Here is a 20,844-nt window from a genome sequence, read left to right as displayed (position 1 = left end):
GCTTCTCACTGTCCCTGGCCCCAACAGGGAGAGACGAGTGAGTTGGAACCCGAGGGTTAACTTGGGAGGGATGTTTAGCGAAAAGGTACAGGAATACTGGTGCACTCCTATAATTCCAGCACTCGGGAGGCTGAGGCAGGAGGATCACTGTGAGTCTGAGACAGCTATGTCTACAGAGTGAGTTCAAAGCCAGCCACAGTGAGACCCTACCTCAAAAAACAAGTCAGTCAATCAATCAATCAAAGCTACAGGAGTAAAGGTAAACAAAAGCCCTTCTCAGCTGGGCTGGCTCAAGCCTTTGATTATGTGACAGTGAGTGTGCAACTCCAGAACTGTGTGCGGAGACCCCTCAGCCCCGTCCCTTCCTGGAAGCATGCTCAGAGCCTGGGGCCAGCCAGGGAACTGTGCAAGGGCACCGGCTGGTGCGGGACGAGTCAGTCGGGGAGGGAGCTCTCGGTGCAGGGCTCTGTGGTATCAAGGACAGGAGGAGGTGTCTGCCTCCAGCAGGCAGACAACTGCAGGCTTGCTGGGGCAAGAGGAAGCACTCACCCTTGCCCTGTCCAGGGATGAGGAGCAGGGACGCACAAACCACAACCAAACCACTGGGCTGCCACTCGCCAGGCTCTTGATACTTTACTGTCCACCTTTCCCAGGACCTGAACAGCAACACCGACGCAAAGCGCATGGAGTGACCTGCGCTTGGTCACAGTGACATCCTGGATCCGGACTGGGAACCTGGGTCTGCCTGCTTGTGAGCCGAACTGTGGACGCCCTGCGTTTCACTGCCCCAGGACGGACACCTCCACCCCGGCTTCCGAGTCTCAGAAGTGTGCATCATAAGGAAGCACAGCGCCAGCCACGGGCGTGCTGCAAGCGCCTGGGCTTTGGAAAGCACCATGCACCACTCCTGGAAGGGTCCGCCCGGCACTCAGGCAGGCTGCGGCTCTGGCCGAGGGTCTGCGGGGCAGCTGCACCGCGGCCCAGACCTTTGCACGTGCAGGAAGCGGGGCCTGTGGAGACAGGAATGACAGCCGGTTTGCACCAGAGCTCCAGGGCAAGCACGGTGGGTGAGAAGAGGAGGATCCCTGTGGCCATGGGACTGTGGGGGGCTTACTTCCCACAGAAGTCTCTGCGCACAGCCGCAAGGCTGAGGTGTAAATCAGGCCGACTTTGAAGCCAGCTGCTGACGAGCTCCGGGTGCCTTGGGTCCACTTCCAAGAAGACGCTTCTATAGGGGAGGAAACAGGTCAGCTCAATTGGGCAGGGCCGGGACTTGCAGTCTGGGGTTGCCCAGGCTGGGAGAGGTGAGGCAGAATGACTACCAGGGTGTGCCCAGTACACACGGGGAACAGAAGAGCCGGAGACAGGCCCCTCCCTACCCAGAGTCCTTCAGGAGCTGAGGCGCCAGGGTCAAGATGCTGGTAATGACGTCCATGCCCTCCTCGCCACCGTCCAGGGCCACTGGATCTTCATAGCTGAACAGGTAAATGGTAGCGGTGAGACCCTGGCTGCTGGGAGGCAGCGTAGCGTATGTCTGAAAAGTAGGGGATCCAGGCAAGGCTTCTACTAGACGGCATCTCCTGGAACTCAGACTCCAGGCTGAGAGGCAAGTGTGAGGACCCAGAGGAGGTGGCTCCCCCAGACGGAAGGCAGCTCCTACATCCCAACCTCCTGTGGGCAGCATTCCCATCAGGCAGTAGCGGGCATGTTGCTGAATCCCAGACAGCCTGCCCCAGGACATGGGGTCACTCCTCAGTGGGGTGCTTACAATGGGTTTTGGTCCAGGAGGTCTAGAGCTGGCCCTGACCACCTCTGAGGGCCCAGAAAGCAGGGAGCTCTGCCCCACACCACTGCTCCCACTCAGGGACTCCTCAGCTCCCTGGCCCCCAGCGCAGGTGAGAGCAGCACGGCTTGTGTGAAGCCGCAGGACGGTCGCAGTCTCAGCTTTCCTGTCACGGCCCCTCCAGACTGTAGACAAGCACCTTCCCTCTCTTCTGTGAATGACACACCCGTCTACTAACACCTTCCATGAGCCCTCATGGTGTCCGTGTCCCTGAGGCCTCCCCATGGCCCTGCAAAGCACTACTGCTTCCCCTTCAGAGGCGGGAAACTGAGGCTCAGAGAGCAGCCTCAAGTGAGAAGCAGGGAGGTGGGGAGGCACAAGCTGAATAACAGGACTGTGGGCTCTACCGCGTAGCGCACCTCTAAACACACGGCCCCTCTCGGCTGACCCCGCCCCCAGACTGTGTGGGCTCCAGGGCAGTCCAATCCCGCTAGGCCTTCTCAGGCCTGCCCCACTCAGCACCTGCGGATCTCTGGGGCCAGCTGCTCCATGTCCTGGTGGAAGATATACGGAGGGTTGCTGACAACCAGGTCCACAGGGCCCCACGGCAGAAGATGTGTCCAGCTCCCTTCTGTGGTCAAAAAGGGGAGACACACAGCGTGACTAGTTCATTGAGAAAAAAGGGGTGGCAGCTCTACCTGCCACCTTGTCCCTTGGGTGGTCTCTCTTCCTAAGTCACACCTTGGGGCTATCGCCAGACCTGAAAAGGCACATGTAGAGACTGGTACCCAGGTCCCTCGCCAGTAGCATGACCAGGCGTGTGCACGCTCTCACAAGCAGACTCCCACCGAGAACATCCTCCTCTGTTTCCCGCTTGTCAAACCTCCTCGTAAGCAATATTTATGCCAGGTGCCACCTCCAGGAAACTCTCTATGTTTGCCTGGGCAAAGCAAGAGCCTCTTCCGTCTTCAACCCCACTGGCATTGCCACGCTCTGCCTAACATCACATGGTCTGAGAGCAATGGAGGGCAGGCCCAGCCTCGCCGGTCTCACCCTGTGCCAGGTATGTACCACCTGTATCGCATGCCTTGGAGGAAGCACATGGGGACCCCACGGCAACACAACAGAGCCAGCACCAGAGCTGGAACCTGAGGGCACTGTGAAAGCCAAGGCTGGGTTACGCAGTCCTGGGCTGCCTCCTCCCAGGCTGGACGAGAGTGGGAGGGCACTCGTGCATTTTGGTCCCACGGGCTTTCTCTCAAGCTTAATTATCTCTCATCAATAAATAAACTGTAGTAAAACTCCTTACCTACGGGGGTTAAGAAGGCAAGAAAAACCCTGTGACTGGTCCCTTCCTGGTCATGTCAGCCCAGGAGGTGACAGCAGCCTGTCCATCCTCAGCAAGGCCTGGTCTGAGATGGCCCGTGCACATGTGACTACTGGGGAGCCCTCTCCATCTCTGCAGGTGCCTCGTCCACCCCGCAGCACCCGAGCCGGGATCCTCACGCCAAGGAATATGGGTGGGGGAGGGTACCTGAGGTCACATCGAGGGGGACAATCCAAATCCTGTCCTGCACCTGAAGCCTGGAGACAGGGAGAGGAGGGAGTGAGTATGGGGGGCAGACCCGACCCTCGGCTACAAGGATGAGGAGGGCCAGTGAACCCTTCTTAGACCAGCAAGACACCCAGTGCCCACGCCCACTCATAAAGCTGGAGGACTAACGCGGGGCCGCCCCTGCTACGTCTCCCTTCTTTGGAGCAGATCCGACACTGGTGGGTTCGACAGTGAAAAAAGGTCAAGTTCAAGCTCCAAGGTCCAATTCCCCAGGCTCATCCACGGGCTCCCTGGCCCCCTACCTCTGAGCATTTTCACAGGTCAGGCGGGTGGCAGCCTCCTCCCTATCCACAGCAATGACTCGGCTCTGCCCGAAGAAAAACATGACAGGCAGTGCTGGGCGGTGCAGGTCCTAGCAGAGGAAGTTGCATCTCCCACCTGCGCTTCCCACCAAGAGGAAACACTCAACAGTGTTTTCCTCTCTACGGCCAGAGCCTAGTCAGACAGACGGGGTGAGAGCGGGAGGCTCTCAGGCTGGGCTGGGACAGGCTTCTTCCACATCCAAGGGCTTCTGGCGGAGGGATGTGGGGAAGGACCCCCAGGGGCAGTGAGTGCATGGCACAGCTTGGGCAGGGCAGCGCAGAGGGGCAAGAGGGAGCTCACCTTGGGGAGCTGAGTCAGCAGGCCGAGGGAGATGGCTCCCGACCCACAGCCCACCTCCAGAATCCAGGGGCCATCTTGAGCTTCCATCAGAGGGGGCCTCTGGGCCATCTCCTCTAGTACCCATTCCACCAGTTCCTGTGGGGCAGAGGAGTCTGGGTCAGAGCTGGTGCCAACCTGGCTCCTGGGGTCTTCGCAGAGACACCCACAGCCTGAATGAATGTAGACAGCGGCTGGCCAAAGTCAGGCTGACTTCGTGTCAGTCGGGTCCATGGGCAGATCTCCCTGGCTTTTAATGCCTCAGTTTCCCCATCTGTAGAACTCGGCACAGGTGAGCACAACCTTCTCCACGGGGGACAAGCCACATTCACAAAGCACTGAGCCCAGCCCTCTTGCATAGCAAGAATACAACAGACCCCAGCAGAGCCCCTCCAGACGCTCTCCTGTCCCACGCTCAAGGATGGCTCCGGGCCACTCTCTTTGTGCCTGACCCCGCTCCGGGTGATTTCCCTGGATTAATCTGTCGGGTCCTCACAACTGGCCCACAAGGAAACTGAGGCCCAAAGGTCAAGGACCCACCTGGAGCCTGGTCTATGGTTCACAGTGCTCAAGAATCAAAGGCTGAACGCTGTGGGTACAACTCAGTGGTACAGCACTTGCCTGGCAGGAAAGGGAAAGGAAGGGAAGGGAAGGGAGCGAAGGCGGGCAGGAGGGAGGGAGGAAGAAGTGAGTCGGCGGCTGGTCCGTCTCTAGCTTCCTCACAGAGATGAATCTGGGAGGTCCCCAGAGTGACTCTTGGGCCAAAGGGGCAGAATTCTCTCCACAGGGTGGGGACGTAGTCCCGCCTAAGTCCTCTATCCGAAGGGGCCTGTAACATACAGAGAACCTGGGGAAAGGGGGCAGGGGTGTGGGAGCAGAGGCCTGACTGACCTGGGCAGTGGGAGGATACAGACACTGTCACTTGGGGTACAAAAGGCGTCTGTGTCTTGCCTACCACCTGCTGCCCGCAGGACTGTGTATGGGACAGTCCCCTGCAGGAAGTGAAGCCAACACAGGGTAGGGGCAAGGGTGGAGGGCGTCTGCTGTGCAGTGACTGAAACCCTTCCAACCAGCACTGGCATGGGGGTCCGAGCTACCAGTCAAGGAACGGGAAAGGGCAGCGTGGCCCTTTCTGAAAGGTTCCCCTTGGATGTAGGTAGGAGCTTGGAAGTGGCCCGGAGCGTGTGGTCTAGAGCTGTGGTTGAGCCCGTGGTGAGGCACATGCCGAGAGGCCAGCAGGGTGAGGAGACTTGTCGGGGGTGTGAGCCTCTGGGTTTCCTGGTTACAGACTTCCCACTGTACTGCAGGAGGACCCGTCGGCCAGCCACACTGCCCAGCCACCTTTCAGAAATCTCCCTGGCCTCAGACACACGCCACCTACGTGACCGGCCATCCAGGGCAGGGGTAAGACCGGAGGACTGGGTCCCCAGTGGCCTCTTGTTCCCGCTCCTACTCCAGATCACAGGAGGTTCATCTTGGTTAGGGGACCATCATGGGGCACACTGGGGACCACCCCAGGGAGGCTACAGGTCGTCTTCCCCGAACGGTAAAGACTCTCTCTCACCCTGAAGCAGGGGCTCTTTGGGGAACACTGATAGCTGAGCTGGTTACAGCCTCCGGGCATCTCTTCCAAGTAAATATGGGGAGAAGTCAGCTGCACAGTGCTGGAGGGACAGGGGCCCATGGGCATGAGGGAGGGAGCAGGCAGCTGCCGTCCACCGCCCCAACATGGACTCCACAGCCCCCTAAGAGGGTGACCCAAAGCCTGAACAGAACTTGAGTGCCATAGGCCCCTTCACTAGGGTCCCAGGACCTACCACTACCTCCACCAAAGACATCCTAGACGAAGCATTGAGCCTCCCTGTCCCCACAACCTCACCACACTAGGCCAGGCCAGATGGCACACACCCCAGCCTCGGGCTTCCTACTGTACACACTGTCTTGTGGGGGACGCAATCACCTACCACCCCCAGGGAAACCCCAACTCGTCAGGCCACAAGCCACTTGTGACTGTGTACCTCAGACTTCTGTACCCATCCTCAGAAACTACTCTCGGTGGGTGGAGAGAACAGTCACTACACCCCCCCCTGCAGCCTTCTCCCCACTGCTGCCCCGGGGCCACATCCTCTAGAGTTCTCGGTAAAGCGCCCCGCCCCACTGTGGCTTCATGCTGGGGTGAACCTGGTGAGTTCTCAGAACTCTGTACAGTCAGGTAGGAGCTGCCTCCCAACCACAGCACCCCCGGTCCCTGTCTCTTGCAGCAAAGCTGCTTTCCTGGCCCACACCTACCCAAGAAAGGGGGGCCACATGGAAACTGACGCCTACACACAATGCTCAGAAACCCCGGACACACGGCTGGTTCCAGGTCACTTCTGCGGAGACCCAAAGGTCACTAGGAGAGCTGCCCGCCCATGCCCTGACACTTGGCAGCCTCAGAGCTTGGCAAATGCCCTCCTGATCAAAAAGCCCCATGTCTGGGGTGGGGGACTGCAGGACGGTCTCCCAAAGGCCTGCAGGTGGCAGGCCACATCCTGCTCTGGAAGCCAGTCCTAGATGAGACAGCCCCATGGGAGGAGCTGGGAAGTCTAAGTGCTATCCCCACATGCTCCTCCTTGACGACCCCGTGGCTTCACGAAGGCCTCACACTTCCTACAGCCCCCGCCCTAACACTGGCTATGAGGCAAAGATCCAGTCTCCTAACCACACGATACGGTGGTGAGAGGAGTCAGAGGTTTCTTGGCGGGGGGCAGAGGCTGGAAGAGTGGGAGGGGGTCTGGGTCCCTATCTAGGGCAGGTGGAAGGGGCCTGATGCTTCCCAGGAATGTTTGTGTGCCTGGGTATCTTTCTAGAAACACCTGCACCGGTCCTGGTACCCTCTGGCTTGCCAACCAGCCCTACTCAGTTCCGTCCCACTCCAGCCCTGCTCTGCTGTCTCTGGTCAGCTCTGCCATCCACCAAGTAAAACGGAAGACCAGGGACCACAGAAAGCAGCTCTCCCGAGAGCTCGATGCCTCAGTAAGGGGTAGCACGCTTGGGTCACACATGTCCACTTCTCGAATTTGTGGGGCTGATGCATATAATTAGTACACCAGACAGTGGACTACAAGGACCTCAAATCACAGGTTCCCTGGTCTGAAGGTCCGACCTGTTCATCATCCAGGCCCAGGAGGGGCAGTGACTGCCTACAGTCCCCCAGCTCAGACCAGGCACCCAGGAATCTAGCACAGCTCTCTCCACTTCTTCTGCGCACCTTTTAAGAAGTTGCTGGAGGGCATTAGTTCCTCATGGGTTGGGAGGGCCACAGCCCACATGGTAGCTCCTAGAGCAACTGTAAAAATAGGCCGCATACTTGGACAGCTCTATTTGGGGTGTACCGTGTCAGTCCAAAGAGCTTGGGTGACAGCTTGAGACACAAGAATAGTCAATAGGGCCAACAAGGGTCCTCTGTATTCTCGGCCCTAGCCAACCCAGTTAGCAAGGAGATAGGTCTGAAAGGCACGGCCCTTGAGAATGGCAATCATTAGGCCCCAGCACCCCCTGGAGGAAGTCTGGGGAAAGACAGGTCCCCTGAATTCCATCTCGTCCTGGTCTTATCCTGGCGGCATACTCACCTCTGTCTCAGGTCGAGGAATGAACACTGGGGGTGCCATCTTCAGACTGAGCCCCCGGAAGTCCCATTCCCCAAGGATGTACTGCACAGGCATCCTGCAGAGGGGGCAGCCAGGAGGTCATCAGTGCCTAAGCCAGGACCACGCCTGAGGCGAGGGACGCCACTTGTGGCCAAGGCTGCCAAGCGAGGCCACCTCTCAGTGTCCTGGGACATCCAGCCTAGGCCCGGCCTCTCTCCCTTTTTCCTATTTACACCTTGGTCCCCTCTTGCTACTCCTTCACCCCAATACTTCCCTAGTCCTTAGACACTTCCCTCCTCCTGGCCGTGAACTCAGTGGGGCTGGGGGAAGCTGTGCTCCCCACACAGAGCCCTCGGGGTTGACCCATTGGTGCTTACCTCTGCAATCGGCGGCTACACAGCTCCTGGACACAGTGCAGCTGTTGAGGAGTCAAGGGTTGGGTCCAAAGCGCTGGCTGCAAGCTCTGAAACTATCCCAAGAGAGAATGTGAACAGCTGCTTCCCCTGGTCAAGGGTCCGACCCAAGGTTTCTTATGTGGACAAGCCCCATGGGTCCAGCACTGGCTACTTCAGCCATCTCTGAATTGCTAGTATCCAGCACACTGTCACGGTTTTCTAGAAGAGCTAATAAGCATCTACCGAACACATTCCTTCAAAAAAAGAAATCCCATCCATCTCAGCTAAGCACTCTTTTTTTCAGCAGGTCTCAGAATTCGATTCCTTTTTATTATTTTCTTTATTTTAAAGAGAATTGAAAAAAGAACAATAGCAAAATGCCAACAACATAGACAAAAACAAAACAAAGCAAAAATAATAACGATACAAGGGTTTCAGAACAAAATGATAAGGGTTAACAGTAGTTGTTATATTACATATTTTTTTCTTCATCAAAGTTGGTCGGATTACCAGATATAAGAATGCAAGATTACTCAAACCATTAAAAAGAATAAAAAGTGAAAACAAAAAAATTATAAACGATACAGAGTTTCACCAAACAAGATGATAGGAATTCAACAATGGTTATGTTGCATATTGTTGTCTTCAAATTAGTTGTTCAGATTACCAGATATAAGCATGTAAAATTGGTCCAAAAAAATAAACCATTACGCCCGGCATGGTGGTGCACACTCGGGAGGCTGAGGCAGGAGGATCGTTGGGAGTTCGAGACCAGCCTGGGCTACAAAGTGAGCACAAGGCCAGCCTGAACTGTATAGTGAGACCCTGTCTCAAAAAGACCCAAAAATAAATAAATAAATAAATAAATAAATAAATAAATAAAGCTTTTAACTGTTCCTTCCAATGAACCATTAGACATCAGCAGTACAGTTATCTCAGCCATCCTTGTGTATATATGTTTGTGTGTGTGTGTGTGTGTGTATATATATATATATATATATATATATACTTCCTTCTTTCTTTTTCTCCTTTCCCTAATCCCAGTTGTTTCCTCTTTTGAGCAATTTCTTTCCCTTTCCCAATACCTTCAGCTAAGCACTCTTAACGAGACAAAATCCAGATGTCTCTTCCCCAGGGTCCTCCCACCTCCCATCACACTGCACTTAACTGTTTTGGCTCCAAGGACATGAGCCACGATGTATTCACTGGATTCTCGGGCCTCTGGGATGCCTCTCTTCTCAAAGACCCCTGTCCAGTGGCTGACCAACTCCGTGGGATTTAACAGCCTGGGCAGAGGTGGATGGGGTGGCCATGAGCCGAAGACCCTGCCCTGGGTGCCTCCCCTCCTCCCCCCAGGGCCAGATAGAAGAGTCCACAGCATTCGGCCCCAAGGCCCCATGTCTTAGGAAAAGGCTCCCAAGGGCAACAGGTGTCTCTCTTCTTTGTGATCTCAGCCACTGAGGTAGGTCCTGCAAATGGTCTCTGGCCTGGCCGTGTGGAGATGAGAGATCACAGGCTCTGATTTGGCTCCCAGATGGTTTTGGTCTTCAAAGTGGTCCTCACCCTAAGGGGAGCGAGAGGAGAAGCAGGAGCTGTCAAAGAAAGGACATGCTTACAGTCACCTCCGTCTGGACCCTCACCCACCTACTCCATTTTTCTTGTCGTGGCCACTTATGTCTTCTTCACGTTTTTGGCAGAAGTGGGCTTGGTCTCTGCAGCTCAGTCCCTGCTAATAAACAGACTGGTGGTGAGATGGGGCATAAGTGCAGGGGCAGAACAGATCTGTGTTTCGCTCCAGTGCACGGGACCTTGGGAAAGTCGTTATTTCTGATTTTTACTTTCCTCATCCATAAGGTGGAAATACAGCCCCACCCCATGGCGAGGGGTGCACGGGTGGAGGAAAGTCAAGGCCCTAGGAGCCAGCTCATCACACAGCAGGGAGTTACCGGCTCTAATGTCACCTGTGGGAAGAGACTGCCTTGCTTGGGGGCTTTGTTTATGCCATTTTGCACGCACTGGCATCTGGATGCTGAAATGCTCCTTCTAATTTAACCCATAATCCCAAATGTTAGTATAAATAGCCACTAAAACAGTTCAAATGTTGTATCTACATTGTCACAAATAAGCTTAACGGAAGGCTTAAAACCAGCTGCCCACTTTACTTGCAGGAAGACTTAAGGTCCAACCTAGCATTCACCGAGCTCTGCTAATTGCCACATTCTCAGAGACAAGCCGGCTCCAGCTGGGGTCGCGACAGGCCCAGATTCGCCCAGCCAGCATGATCCCAGGCAGGATATGGAGGCGACTCTGCCCAACCCGTGCGGTGCCCCGGGAGGAGCCGAGCCCGAAGCCAGGGTTGCAGCCTCCTCCCCAGCTCCGCAGGGATGTCATCAGAGACCCAGACGCGCTCCTCTCTGTGTTTCCCCAGCTGTACCACGACGGAGGGCAGGCCACGTCTCAGAGGGGCTGCAGTCCACGGCGCGCCCGCCCCAGGCCCCACCTCTAGTGCCTACGGGCCCCCGGGGCTACGCCGCCCACCCACCGGCCAGGAAACCGCGCGCGGATCGGCTCCCGGATGTGCGTAGGCGGCAATGTCCCTCAGACTCAGCGCTTCCGGGTCGGCGCAGTCGAGAAAGAGCTCGGGCAGACCCTGTCGCCCAGCTCCTGAGTTCCTGAAGCCACTGAGTCCCTCCCGGGACACCGCTCTGGAGTGGGAGAGAAGGTTGTGAACTGTGCGGCCACCGCTCCAGAGACAGGAGCTGCAGGGAGTCCCTAGAAGGGTCTTTCTTGAAGTCACCACAGGGATCAACTCCAGCCCAAAGCAAGAGTTTAGGGGCCAGGCTGAGGAGGCACGCGAGCAGAACCGAAGAACAGGCCGGGACGGGGGCGCGCACTAAGGCGCCCGGGTGACGAGGGCGGAGCCCGACGGCTGGAGGCGTGGCCAGCACGACCTGGGGGCGGGGCTCAGCGCTGGGGGCCGTCCCGGCGTGCGGCGGGGGCGGGGCACGGCGCAGGCCGAGCTGGCAGGAGGCGTGGCCGGCAAGCGTTGACCCTGCGCGAGCCCCGCTTGCGACCTCGCTCGCGTGTAGGACTTGGAGCCCGCACCTCACACCCGAAGTGGGTTTCAATTCTAACTCTGTCGGCCACTCGTCGCACAGCTTTGTGCAAGGGCCCGGATGTCTCTGGGCCTCGGCGTTTCCTTCAAAAAAATTCATGGCAGTGTCCTGCAAGCATGGCTTGTCGACACCTCCTGACAAAATCTACTGATAAATCATCACTGTCGCCTAAATTACTGTTAAAAACGTGGTTTCCAGCCTCTGTCCCAAACAGAGGAGCCGCGGACATATGCACTTGTACCGAGCTGCGCCGCGAGCTCCCTAAGCTCCTTGCAGACCGGCCCTTAAGAGGGCGTGTGCGGCTTCCCCCGCCACGACCGCGCTGCAGATGGAGCGGCCGTGGGGATGCAGGTAGCTCGCCGGCCGCCAAATGATGTCACCAGGATGACCTTTGCATCGCGCGCCTTCTGAACCCCATTTCTGACCCAGGGTTGGGGTCGCTTACCAACAGCCCTCACCCCACAGCCCCCAAGGAGCAGAAGGCCGAGGTACAGGGAGGGGAAGCAGCTTGCTCAAGGTCACAGTCCTACAGCCCAAAGGACTCCCGGTCCAGTCCTCTCCCGAGCCTCCTCTCCGCGTCTGTATGGCTGCTTGTTTGTTTCCCGGGGTGGGAGCGGTCTGTCCCGGTGGCCAGTGCAGCTGGTCTGGAACCCGCGTTGCGGTCCGACCGCCACTGCTTGAGGGATGGTCTCAAAGAACTGAGACCCGGCTCTCTGCTCCCGACTCCCGCTGGGGGCGGAGCCATATCCGAATGACAGACGAGCGAGCCAATGCTGAGCTGGCTCTAGACCTGGGAACCAATCGGGGGCCAGGGCGCGGAGAGGGTCGAAGGCTGGGCTCCAGCGCTTCGGGGATCCCCCGAGGCCGTCGGCCCGGCCCACCTAGCGGCTGCCCAGCCCTGCCCACCCACCCAGGCGGGCTGCGGGTGCTCTCGGCCACTGGCTCAGATCGTGCAGGGAGGGCGGGCCTCGGGCAGACCTGGCGCCCCGACTCCGGGCCTGGATGTCCGTCCCGCCCTGGCCTCCCGCCCTCCGCCACCACCCCTAGCCTCTCTGACTGAGCTCGGAGTCCCGGAGAGGATTAAGTAAGTGCTGAGGTCGCGCTTCTGTGCGGGAATGGATGAATCCCAGGGTCGTGGAGTGGAGTCGTGCATGGAATTGAGGCAGGGAGGACAGAGGGACCTGGTGGAGAATAGCTTGTGGGTTCTCGAAGGTCGCTCTGCCAACCCCTTCCACCCCATTTTCCTTCCCTTCTCTTTGGCCCAGGGGGCAGGCCCAGAAGGTGGCTGGCAGGTTCCTTCTCCTCGGGCTGGAGGAGCAAACCTAGCCCCTGCGCATGTTAAGGGTCTGGCCCAAGGTCATGCCTGGAGTCAGTGGCAGGGCTAGAGGAGAACCCGAGACGCCTTACCTAGCCTAGCTGGAGCAAGAGAGCTGAGAGGGACGGGTCTACGCGGCCCATGCCCCTCTGCCAACCTGCTCCCTTCCTAAGGGCCGTCATGAGTGTGTGCATATCTCACACACACCCATACACCTGCACAAGGAGACACCCATGTATATCCATGAGCTAGCTGCACAGGGAGCCACATGTGCAGCCGCGAGCTATGAACCCCTCCTTTCCAGGCCTGCCCATCTGCAGTGTGACTGGGATCCCTTCTAACCACCTTCCCCGGGGTTCTCTAGGCTGACAAATCTGCTCTCTGCTTAGAGGAGGAGGACAGTGAGAAGGCGTTTCAAAGTGGGAGCTCCATCCCTGCCTCTCAAGATATGCTGCCCTTGCCTGTTCCTTGTCCCTACAATCGCCCAGCTGTACTTCCAGGGAATCAGGGTCCACCAACCCCCCTCAAAAGCCTGCAGAAAAGCCCATCCAAGGGACCTGGCCTAGCTGCTCCTTCCTGTTTCCTGATCTGTCCACCAGTCTCCATCCCCATTCTAAGCACAGACTGGACCAAATAGCAGACTGTGTCTGGAGCCTCTTGCGACCCCCCTTTATACCTGTGTTGGCCAGGGGGAGAAGATGGAACATTCATGGATGCTCACTGTGGGCAGGGCTTTTCCAGGGACCTGTTCATTCTGACATTTCAATAACCTGTAATGCTATGGGTTATTCTTAACACCTTCCCCTTAGACTCAGGAAAACTGAGACACAGACATCAAGTGAGAGACGCCTAGGGTCCCCTAGTTAAATGGCTCAACCAGAACTGGATTCAAACACAGGCCTGTCTGACCCCTCGGCAAGTGTTTCCCTCCAGGGGAAGAAAAGGCTGCAGTTTTTCCTCAGGCAGGATGGAGGATGTGGGGGACAGGGAATGAGGAGGTAGGGAAGGAGGAATGAGAGGAGGTAGAGGGTATTATTTTGGGGAGGAACTTTTCCTTCCAATGAACCCCACTGCCTTCCCTATCTTCTGGGCATGGTCACTAAGAACATCTTATCCACAGAGGTGGCAGGCCTTCATTTTCATGTTCTCTAATGTACACAGGAACTGTGCATATAGAAACTGCTATGCATATGTGTCCTGCTGTCCCCTGAACTTACCTTTGACCTTGCCCCCAAGCCTTCACTTCCCCCGTGGATTCAGGGCCTAGAAAAATGTTGCTTATCTCATGGCCGTGTCCCTGTCCTTGGACTCATGTTTTTATTCTTTCTTTTTCAGCACCTGGGGAGACTGAAGCTCCTGTTATCAAGGAGGCCACCACAGGGACTGGGGCACTCCTGACGTCAGAAGTAAGGGGGCAGGTTGACTGACCACACGCATCTCCCAGAGTCGGCATGAGCTCCAGGATCTCATCTACTCAGGGCTGGTTTAGCAGCCGCCCACCCACCACTGAGCCCGACCTGGAGCCTACCACTGACGGACCCACTTCTGAGACCCTCAGCCCAGAAGCCACAAGCTTCAATGACACTAGAGTCCCTGACACAGCCAGTGGGGCGGCTGGTGTGGGCACCATGCTTCTGTCCTTCGGAATCATCACGGTGATTGGCCTGGCTGTGGCCGTGGTGAGAACTGGGGCAGGCTGGGGCTGGCCCAGGAGGTATTGTGTGGGGGAGGGTAGTCCGTGTTTAGCTTTGTAGAAAATCTAATCAGAAGACAGTTGTCCATTAGCGATAATGCAATCCACCCACCCCAACCCCTTGAGATTTGTCTGCTGGGGCCCAAAGACCAGAGAGGCAATTCTTCTTAAGAGACCCAGAAATGATTCTGAAGAATATGTGGTATTTTAAGCTGGGCAATGAAGGCCACACAGGTTTGGAGAGAAGGGTGTTCCAGATGAAAAGCCTTGGTAGGCAAAATGTGGAGGGAAGCAGGAGGGTCTGTGAGCAGCAAGCAGGATAGTGGGGAAAGTGGGTGTGGAGGAGGCTGCAGTAGACCGAGGGGCCCAAAGGTGGGCGGGATGGATTGTGGGACATGGAGTTCAAGGAGGACGTTGTGCACATGGCCGGCTGTTGGCAGTGTTCATTCTTACATGCAGCTGACAGATGCTTACTGGGCCAGATCTTTGGGCTGGGGAGACAAGGTCCTGCCCTGTGGTTTTTATAAGTAATGGGCTAAAAACAAAGAGATTTCACTTTCTGTTGTTTGTTTTTATCTAGCCGGCGTGGCCCAGAGAAGCTAGGGATCAACCTTAAAGATGAGACTGGAGGAGGGAGCCTGGCCTCCATGCCAGGAGAGGAGCAGACTCAGGCAGCTACCAGAACAGAGCGGGGAGAGGGCTGTGCATGCACCCTAAGGTGTCCCTAGGTACTCACAGTGTTACTGAGGGACTATCAGAGACTGTACGGCCTGAAACCAGAGAAGGTAGGCGTGAGCCTGAGGTCCTCTGGAGGGCCTGCTGCAGTGGCGTTCTGTCCGTTGCCTCTTGCAGGCTCTGGTTGCTGGCCTTAGGCTCAGGAGCATGTTGCTGTGACAAATAGGGCTGAGATGGTCCACCCATGGCCTGGCTGGAGCTACTGTTAAACCAGGGTCACCATATGGGCCCTGCAGGCCCGGAATGCTGCCAGGGAACCACTGCTGGCCGGTAAGCAGGGCCAGGATGTAGCACATGCCGGCAAGGCCAGCGCTGAGGTGTCTCTTGGGGCAGGAAGCCAGTGTTTTCCCTTGGCATTCACGTGGAGGTTAAGTAGACCGAGGCACCCTAATCTCAGGGGCAAAATGATGAGAATCTGCGCTTGTTACTCTCAGCAAAATAGTTTGTCTTAGGAACTTGGTAAAGTTCCCTTCTCTTTATTCTCGGAGAATGCTCAGCCAGCCAGGGTGGATGGCCTTCCAGCAAAAGGTGGAGAAGTGAGAAGGTTGTGGGACAACAGCAGCGAAGAGCAGGAAGCAGCTCCAGGGCAAGGGGACAAGTGGTTTACAGGTGCCACCCGAGGGCCAGCCCTGAGCCAGGCCATGGGCACAAGGAGGAGAAGGGTAGCACCAGGCTCATGCTTTACATGAGAGGAAAAAGAGCCTGGTGCAGGCAAGACCCTGGAGGGAGGGCTTTCTGGAGGAGGGAGGAAGCTTTGGAATGGAGGTGCGGTGGGAGGTAGCAGCTGTGGTGAGACAGCAGCAGGATAAAGGAGTGGAGACTGGATGGAAGCCTTTCCTGTCGATTCTTCTGACTCACAGGCCACGGGGAGGAGGAGGCTTTGGGAAAGAGGCACGAGAGAGAGGGCACAGGGAGCTGTGAGCAAGGGGCACCCCCAACCCCCCCCCATGGACCCCTTGGGAGAGTGGGGGAGGAAGGGAAATGCTACTTTCTTTTCAGGCTTTTGGGGTCCTGGAGGAGGAACTCCGGGCCAGGCTGGGAACTAAACTAAACTATTCGTGGGCTCCAAAGAGCCAGGGGAAGGATGTAACACATGCTTATCCCCACGAGCACACGGGGTTTGGGGCAGCCTCAGGATGTGGCTTTCCACGCAGAAGCAGTCATTTCCGATGGGCAGAGACTGCCAGTCTGGGGAAGAGCTGATGGTGGCGGAGTCTGGACCTCTCCTGTCCTCAGTGCTTGGTACCCGGGCTTCCGGGTCCAGTCAGATGTTTTCTGACTGCCCTGCTCTTCACCTCATGTCTGCACAGTGTCATCCAGGACAGGGGCTTTCTTAGGTTCCTCCAGTGTCAGAGTTTGGGGGCTTAGCCTGGGCTGCTGACCCTGAGGGCCATCCGCCTCCCATGGGTCCCTGCCCAGAGCCTTGCCTAGAGCTCTGCTCTGTGAGTGTGGCCAGGCCAGTCAGCGGCTCCCTTTGCCTGTTTGTAGCTCTGGGCCTGGGGAAGGGGGAGGGGAGGAGACACACTCAAGTTTTCCCCTCCCACTTTGACCCTGAGGAGTCCTAGGTAGGTGCTAAGTGTCCAACACTGTCACAGATGCAGTGACAGTCCTGCCCCCAGCCAACACTAAATGGTTTCTGCAGGCCAGGCTCCTGAGGGCGGGTCTGGCCCCACCTCTGTTTCCCTAGGCCCTGTCTGGGCACTGAAAGCACTTAAAGACTGCAAACAGCGGCAGGCAGAAGGGATGTCTGTGTCACTGGGATAGGGACCTTGAGGGTCGGGGACCCAGGTCTCTCACCCTTCAGCCTCAACATGCCACCCACCTTTGAGGCCTTCTCCACTAGCTGAGACCTCCTTTCCTCACCATCTCATGCTGCTCCTTCTCTTGCAGGTTTTCTACATCAGGAAGAAGAAGAGGTAATTTCCCAGCTGCCGCCTGAAACTCCAGCCAGTGGGAGGTGCTGGGCTGGGCACCAGGGGACATGGGTTCTTCTCCCTGGTCAGACAGTCAGGATCTCTTCCCCTCAGGAAAGGGTGAGGGCCCCCAGCAGGGTCTCCTCCACAGGGCAGGCAGATGTTAAGACTGTAGGTACCCAGGAGTAACCCTCAACTGAGGTGGGGAGAAGAGGAGGGAAGGTGGGAATTGCCCTTACCTAACGGCCAGGGCATCCTTGCCTTACTGCCCTGAACTGACTGCCACCGACTCCTCTCCCCCAGCCCACCCCCCAGAAGCTGTGGATTGCAGCAAGGCCTTGTCCTCAGGCTGCCCCTGGGGGTCTCACAGCCAACAGCCGCGTGGCCCATGGCTCCACCTAGGGTGGAGTCACTAACGGTTCCTTCCCAGGCCACCCATCGGAGCACTAGGGCTGGTACTGCAGGCACTAACATGTCAGTCATTGAATCCCAAGGGAAATCTTGGGCCCTTCAGCATGGTCGTGTTCTGTGGTCCAGCTAGCTGGTAGCAGGGCTGGGAGGGAGAGTGGAAGAGAGAGGAAGGGCCTGCCCTGCCCCCCCACAGCCTCCGCTCGCACTTCCAGGCTGGAGAAACTGCGCCACCAGCTCATGCCTATGTACAACTTTGACCCCACGGAGGAGCAAGACGAACTGGAGCAGGAGCTGCTGGAGCACGGGCGAGATGCAGCCTCTTTGCAGGCCATGCAAAACAAGGTGGGCATTGCCAGGCTCCCCGCCCCTCCCCGCCCCCTGCAGGCCCTTGTGCCTCCTCTACCTTACCCTCTGCCCTTTCCCTTTGTCCTGCCGGCACCTGCCAGGTGGTCGGGTGGCAGCTGTTGCATAGATGGGTCTCGTCGGGTTTGTTCAGAAACTGGTAGAATTAATCGCCCCGTGGCCACTCACAGACTCACTGCACAAGGCCAGGCCCAGGGCAGCGAGATTCAGCTTGGCTCTGCCCTAATAGCTCTCATCTGCTGCTCGTGGAAGTCCCACTGGCATTTCTGAGCCTAGTTTTCTCATCTTCGAATGAAAATCCTATTTCTGCTCTGTGTACTCCCACTTACTGGCTGGGAAAGCCAGAAAGGACTAATGGCAGAGACGGTTGGGGGCTGGGACCCTGGGTTCCTCTGCTCCTTGGGCCTGTGGTCCCAAGTTGATTGAGGATGGGGTCAGGCTCTTGAACAGTGGCATGTCCAACTAGATTGGTGGATTCCTAATCACTGTCAGGCCCCAGGCCAGTGGAAACCCCAACCAAACTTACCTCCTGTATCCAAAGGGATAGGTCCCTCTATTAGCATTCTGCCAGAGTCACTGGCTATCTGATCACTCGCCACCATGCCCTCAGATGACCGAGGGCCAACACATCATGCAGAGGCTGAGTCAGCCCTGCCCCATCAAGCTTCTCTGCCTCTTTCTGGACTCAGATGAGTTCAGGCTGGGAGTCAGGGGACCCCTTGGTTTTGCTGCCCGTTCTGTGTTAGCTGGGTGAGGACACATTGCATCCTTGGGTGTTCAAAAAGCCACACCAGGGACTTTGGTCCGCCCAGCCTGCTGGACTCTGGTCATTTGACAGTTTCTCATGAACCTCCCTGTGCCTGTCCCTCTACTGGGGTGGGGGACAGAGGTAAGGTCTCCCCTGCTGGGAGGACATGCATGCGTAATTAATTCTGCAAGAGAGCCCACAGGAAGTGCTGCCAAGGTGACAGGGCAAGCAGGGGTGGCTGTCGGGGAGGAGTCAGCCAAAGCAAGTCACATTTCTAGGCTGAGCTTGCAAGGAGGGCATTCCAGGCAGAAGGCAGAGCTGGTGCCAAACACAGGGATGCTCCAGGAAATGAGACTGGAAGTGACTGGGCCAGAGAGTACGCGGCCATGGTCACAGTCTCTGATGCCCCTGCCTGTGTCCTTGCAGAGCACCCTCCCCTCCCAGGGCCCTCTGCAGAGGCCCAGCCGACTGGTGTTTACTGACGTGGCCAATGCCATCCATGCGTGAGTGGCCCAAGAACAGGCCTGGACCTCTGATAAAGACACCTGCCACCGCGCCCACAGAGCCGCCCATCACCTGGTTGTCAGACCTATTCTCAGGACCTGCCCTGCCAAGACAGGAAAGGGCTGGCCAGCCCCAGCTGCTCTGCGGACCTACCTGCTGACTCTCCAGGCCAGCCATCTAGCCACTGACCTCTCCTAGCCTGACAGCCCGACATGGAGGGCATTCTTCACACTAGGCCAATCCAGAGCCACTGCTGGCTTCCTTACCTCCTGGCCACACCCCTCACACCAAGGTCTGCTTCTCTAAAGTGGAAGAAATGGAGAGAGACCTGGGATGAGAGGGGAAGGGGGAGGAGGGAGGTGGCTCCCCTCTGTCAGGGAGAGACCTTGTTTCTGGAATCTGGGGCTTCCTCCAGGGTAGAAAGAGGCCACTACCCAGGTCATGGAGACCGGGTAGGACAGCACCTGTTACAGGCCCTGAGTTGCCCAGGATGGAGCTGAAACTTCTCAGTAGGCAAGATGCCTGGGAGAAGGGCTGCTCACACCCAAGGTCCATCCAAGTCACAGAGCACCCGTGCTGTCTCCCGGCCACCTGTCCCTGTTCGCTGTGCCCAAGGAAGGGTGGAAGCTGAGGGAGAAGGAGCTAGGGGAAATGATGTGGAGGGACATAGGCCCGAGACCTACGGAGAGGCCGCCGCACCCACACGAATGGGTCCACAAACAGACACACGCCTGTCCCAGCACAGGGGCAGGAGGGAGACCTCTGCACGGGCTCTGCCCTCCAAGCCCACCCGCATGCCATGGTGCGTAGTGGGGGATCAGGTAGGCTGCTTCCCCTGATTTCTGCGGTCAAGGGTGGTAAGGAAGAGGGAAGTGAGGCCAGGTTCTGCTGTCCACTGCATGTCCTCGCTGGGCTCAATAAGCCGACTCCCTGTCCAAATCGGGGGGACCTGGGGCTCAGGGAGAGCTCAGAGGGCAGGTCCTAGGCTGGAGGCCAGTGGGAGTTCCTTCCACCTGAAAGGGGTCCCTTTCGGGAAAAACACCGAAGAAGCCTAGCCACGTTTTCATCTTCCCCCATCTGTATGGGGAGGGCTTCTCAGCGCTTGTCGAGTGGGAGCAGGGTCTCGGCCCTTGGCCTCCTCTCTGGCATTGCAGGGTGGCGGCTGATGCCAGTGGCGTCTGAGCGGAGCATGAGCAGGCCAGACCTCGAGGGCTGGGCGAGTCTTCTGCACTGCGCATGCGTGCACTCATGGCGGTGCACAGAGGCGTCTCCCCTCGCCTGCCTCACCACCTCACTGCCCTGCCCTGCTCGGACGGGACGCAGGCTGGCACAGACGGGTCTTCCACTGGCTGTCAGGGGTGACAGCTTCGGAGGTCCTGCGGGGAAGCTTCTCAATGCATTCCCTCCTCTAGACACTATGAACGTATCAGCCCTTGAGCAACTGGAGGGCTGCGGGTAATTTAGGATGCACAGAAAGCTGTAATTTAACTCACAGTATCTCGCTGTGAGAGCATTAAAGATGTAATTAAGATGTTTACATGAAGAGAGGGGAACCTGTGACCCGGGGGGGAAACCTCAGGATGGGACACCAGGGGGAAGGGCTTGGGGCACCTGGGGTGGTCACTTGGATCCGGCTGTAAGGTGGTAGTCCGTTTGGTTTTCCTTCACCCGTCTGAGAAAAGGCTCTGGCCCTGAGTTCAAAGCACTCTGGGGTCTTTCTTATGTCTCAGCTGTGGACCGGGGTCACAGTGCCTTCCACTTCCCGGCTGGAGAGGACCTTGTGAGACCAAGCAGGGAGGAGGCTTCAGCCCCAAGGATGGGGCGGGGTGGGGTCGTCTGGCACCTCGGAGTCTGCAGGAGCTGAGGCTGAAACACAAAGAGGAGCACAGTAGTACGGCCTCCCCTGGAGCACAGGGCTGCAGGGCGTGGGTGAGGGCTGGGCAGCCCCTGGGGTTGTGTACGTGGAACTCACCTGTGAGATACAG

General features: G+C 57.4%; 2 protein-coding genes across 18 annotated transcripts; one reads left to right on the top strand and one right to left on the bottom strand.

The window, feature by feature from the left end:
• Positions 1-600: 600 nt before the first annotated feature.
• On the bottom strand, positions 601-11,901 carry Hemk1 (HemK methyltransferase family member 1). 16 transcript variants are annotated; one of them, XM_005410293.2, is made up of 13 exons: positions 11,623-11,901; positions 9,706-9,790; positions 9,230-9,625; positions 8,044-8,135; positions 7,649-7,742; positions 4,002-4,136; positions 3,641-3,750; positions 3,318-3,367; positions 2,306-2,414; positions 1,769-1,994; positions 1,380-1,534; positions 1,115-1,228; positions 601-1,010 (listed from the first exon to the last, which is right to left on the bottom strand). In XM_005410293.2, exons 3-13 carry the CDS (start codon positions 9,458-9,460, stop codon positions 929-931), a joined length of 1,398 nt encoding a protein of 465 aa, XP_005410350.1. In that variant the 5' UTR covers positions 9,461-9,625; positions 9,706-9,790; positions 11,623-11,901; the 3' UTR covers positions 601-928. The 16 variants fall into 16 exon arrangements, with proteins under 16 accessions (XP_005410350.1, XP_005410343.1, XP_005410354.1 ...); XM_005410286.1 differs by lacking the exon at positions 11,623-11,901 and adding an exon at positions 10,604-10,693; XM_005410297.1 differs by lacking the exon at positions 11,623-11,901 and adding an exon at positions 10,604-10,693 and having other exon boundaries at positions 3,641-3,705.
• On the top strand, positions 10,700-20,396 carry LOC102013757 (chromosome unknown open reading frame, human C3orf18). Of its 2 annotated transcripts, none has more exons than XM_005410303.1 (5): positions 10,700-10,783; positions 13,828-14,171; positions 16,811-16,836; positions 17,457-17,586; positions 18,782-20,396. In XM_005410303.1, exons 2-5 carry the CDS (start codon positions 13,944-13,946, stop codon positions 18,860-18,862), a joined length of 465 nt encoding a protein of 154 aa, XP_005410360.1. In that variant the 5' UTR covers positions 10,700-10,783; positions 13,828-13,943; the 3' UTR covers positions 18,863-20,396. The 2 variants fall into 2 exon arrangements, with proteins under 2 accessions (XP_005410360.1, XP_005410359.1); XM_005410302.1 differs by lacking the exon at positions 10,700-10,783 and adding an exon at positions 11,998-12,261.
• Positions 20,397-20,844: the final 448 nt, after the last annotated feature.

This window comes from Chinchilla lanigera, unplaced genomic scaffold, assembly GCF_000276665.1.
Source record: "Chinchilla lanigera isolate Chin_1 unplaced genomic scaffold, ChiLan1.0 scaffold00131, whole genome shotgun sequence".
NCBI lineage: Eukaryota > Metazoa > Chordata > Mammalia > Rodentia > Chinchillidae > Chinchilla > Chinchilla lanigera.
This window is presented reverse-complemented; position numbering and strand designations above follow the sequence as displayed.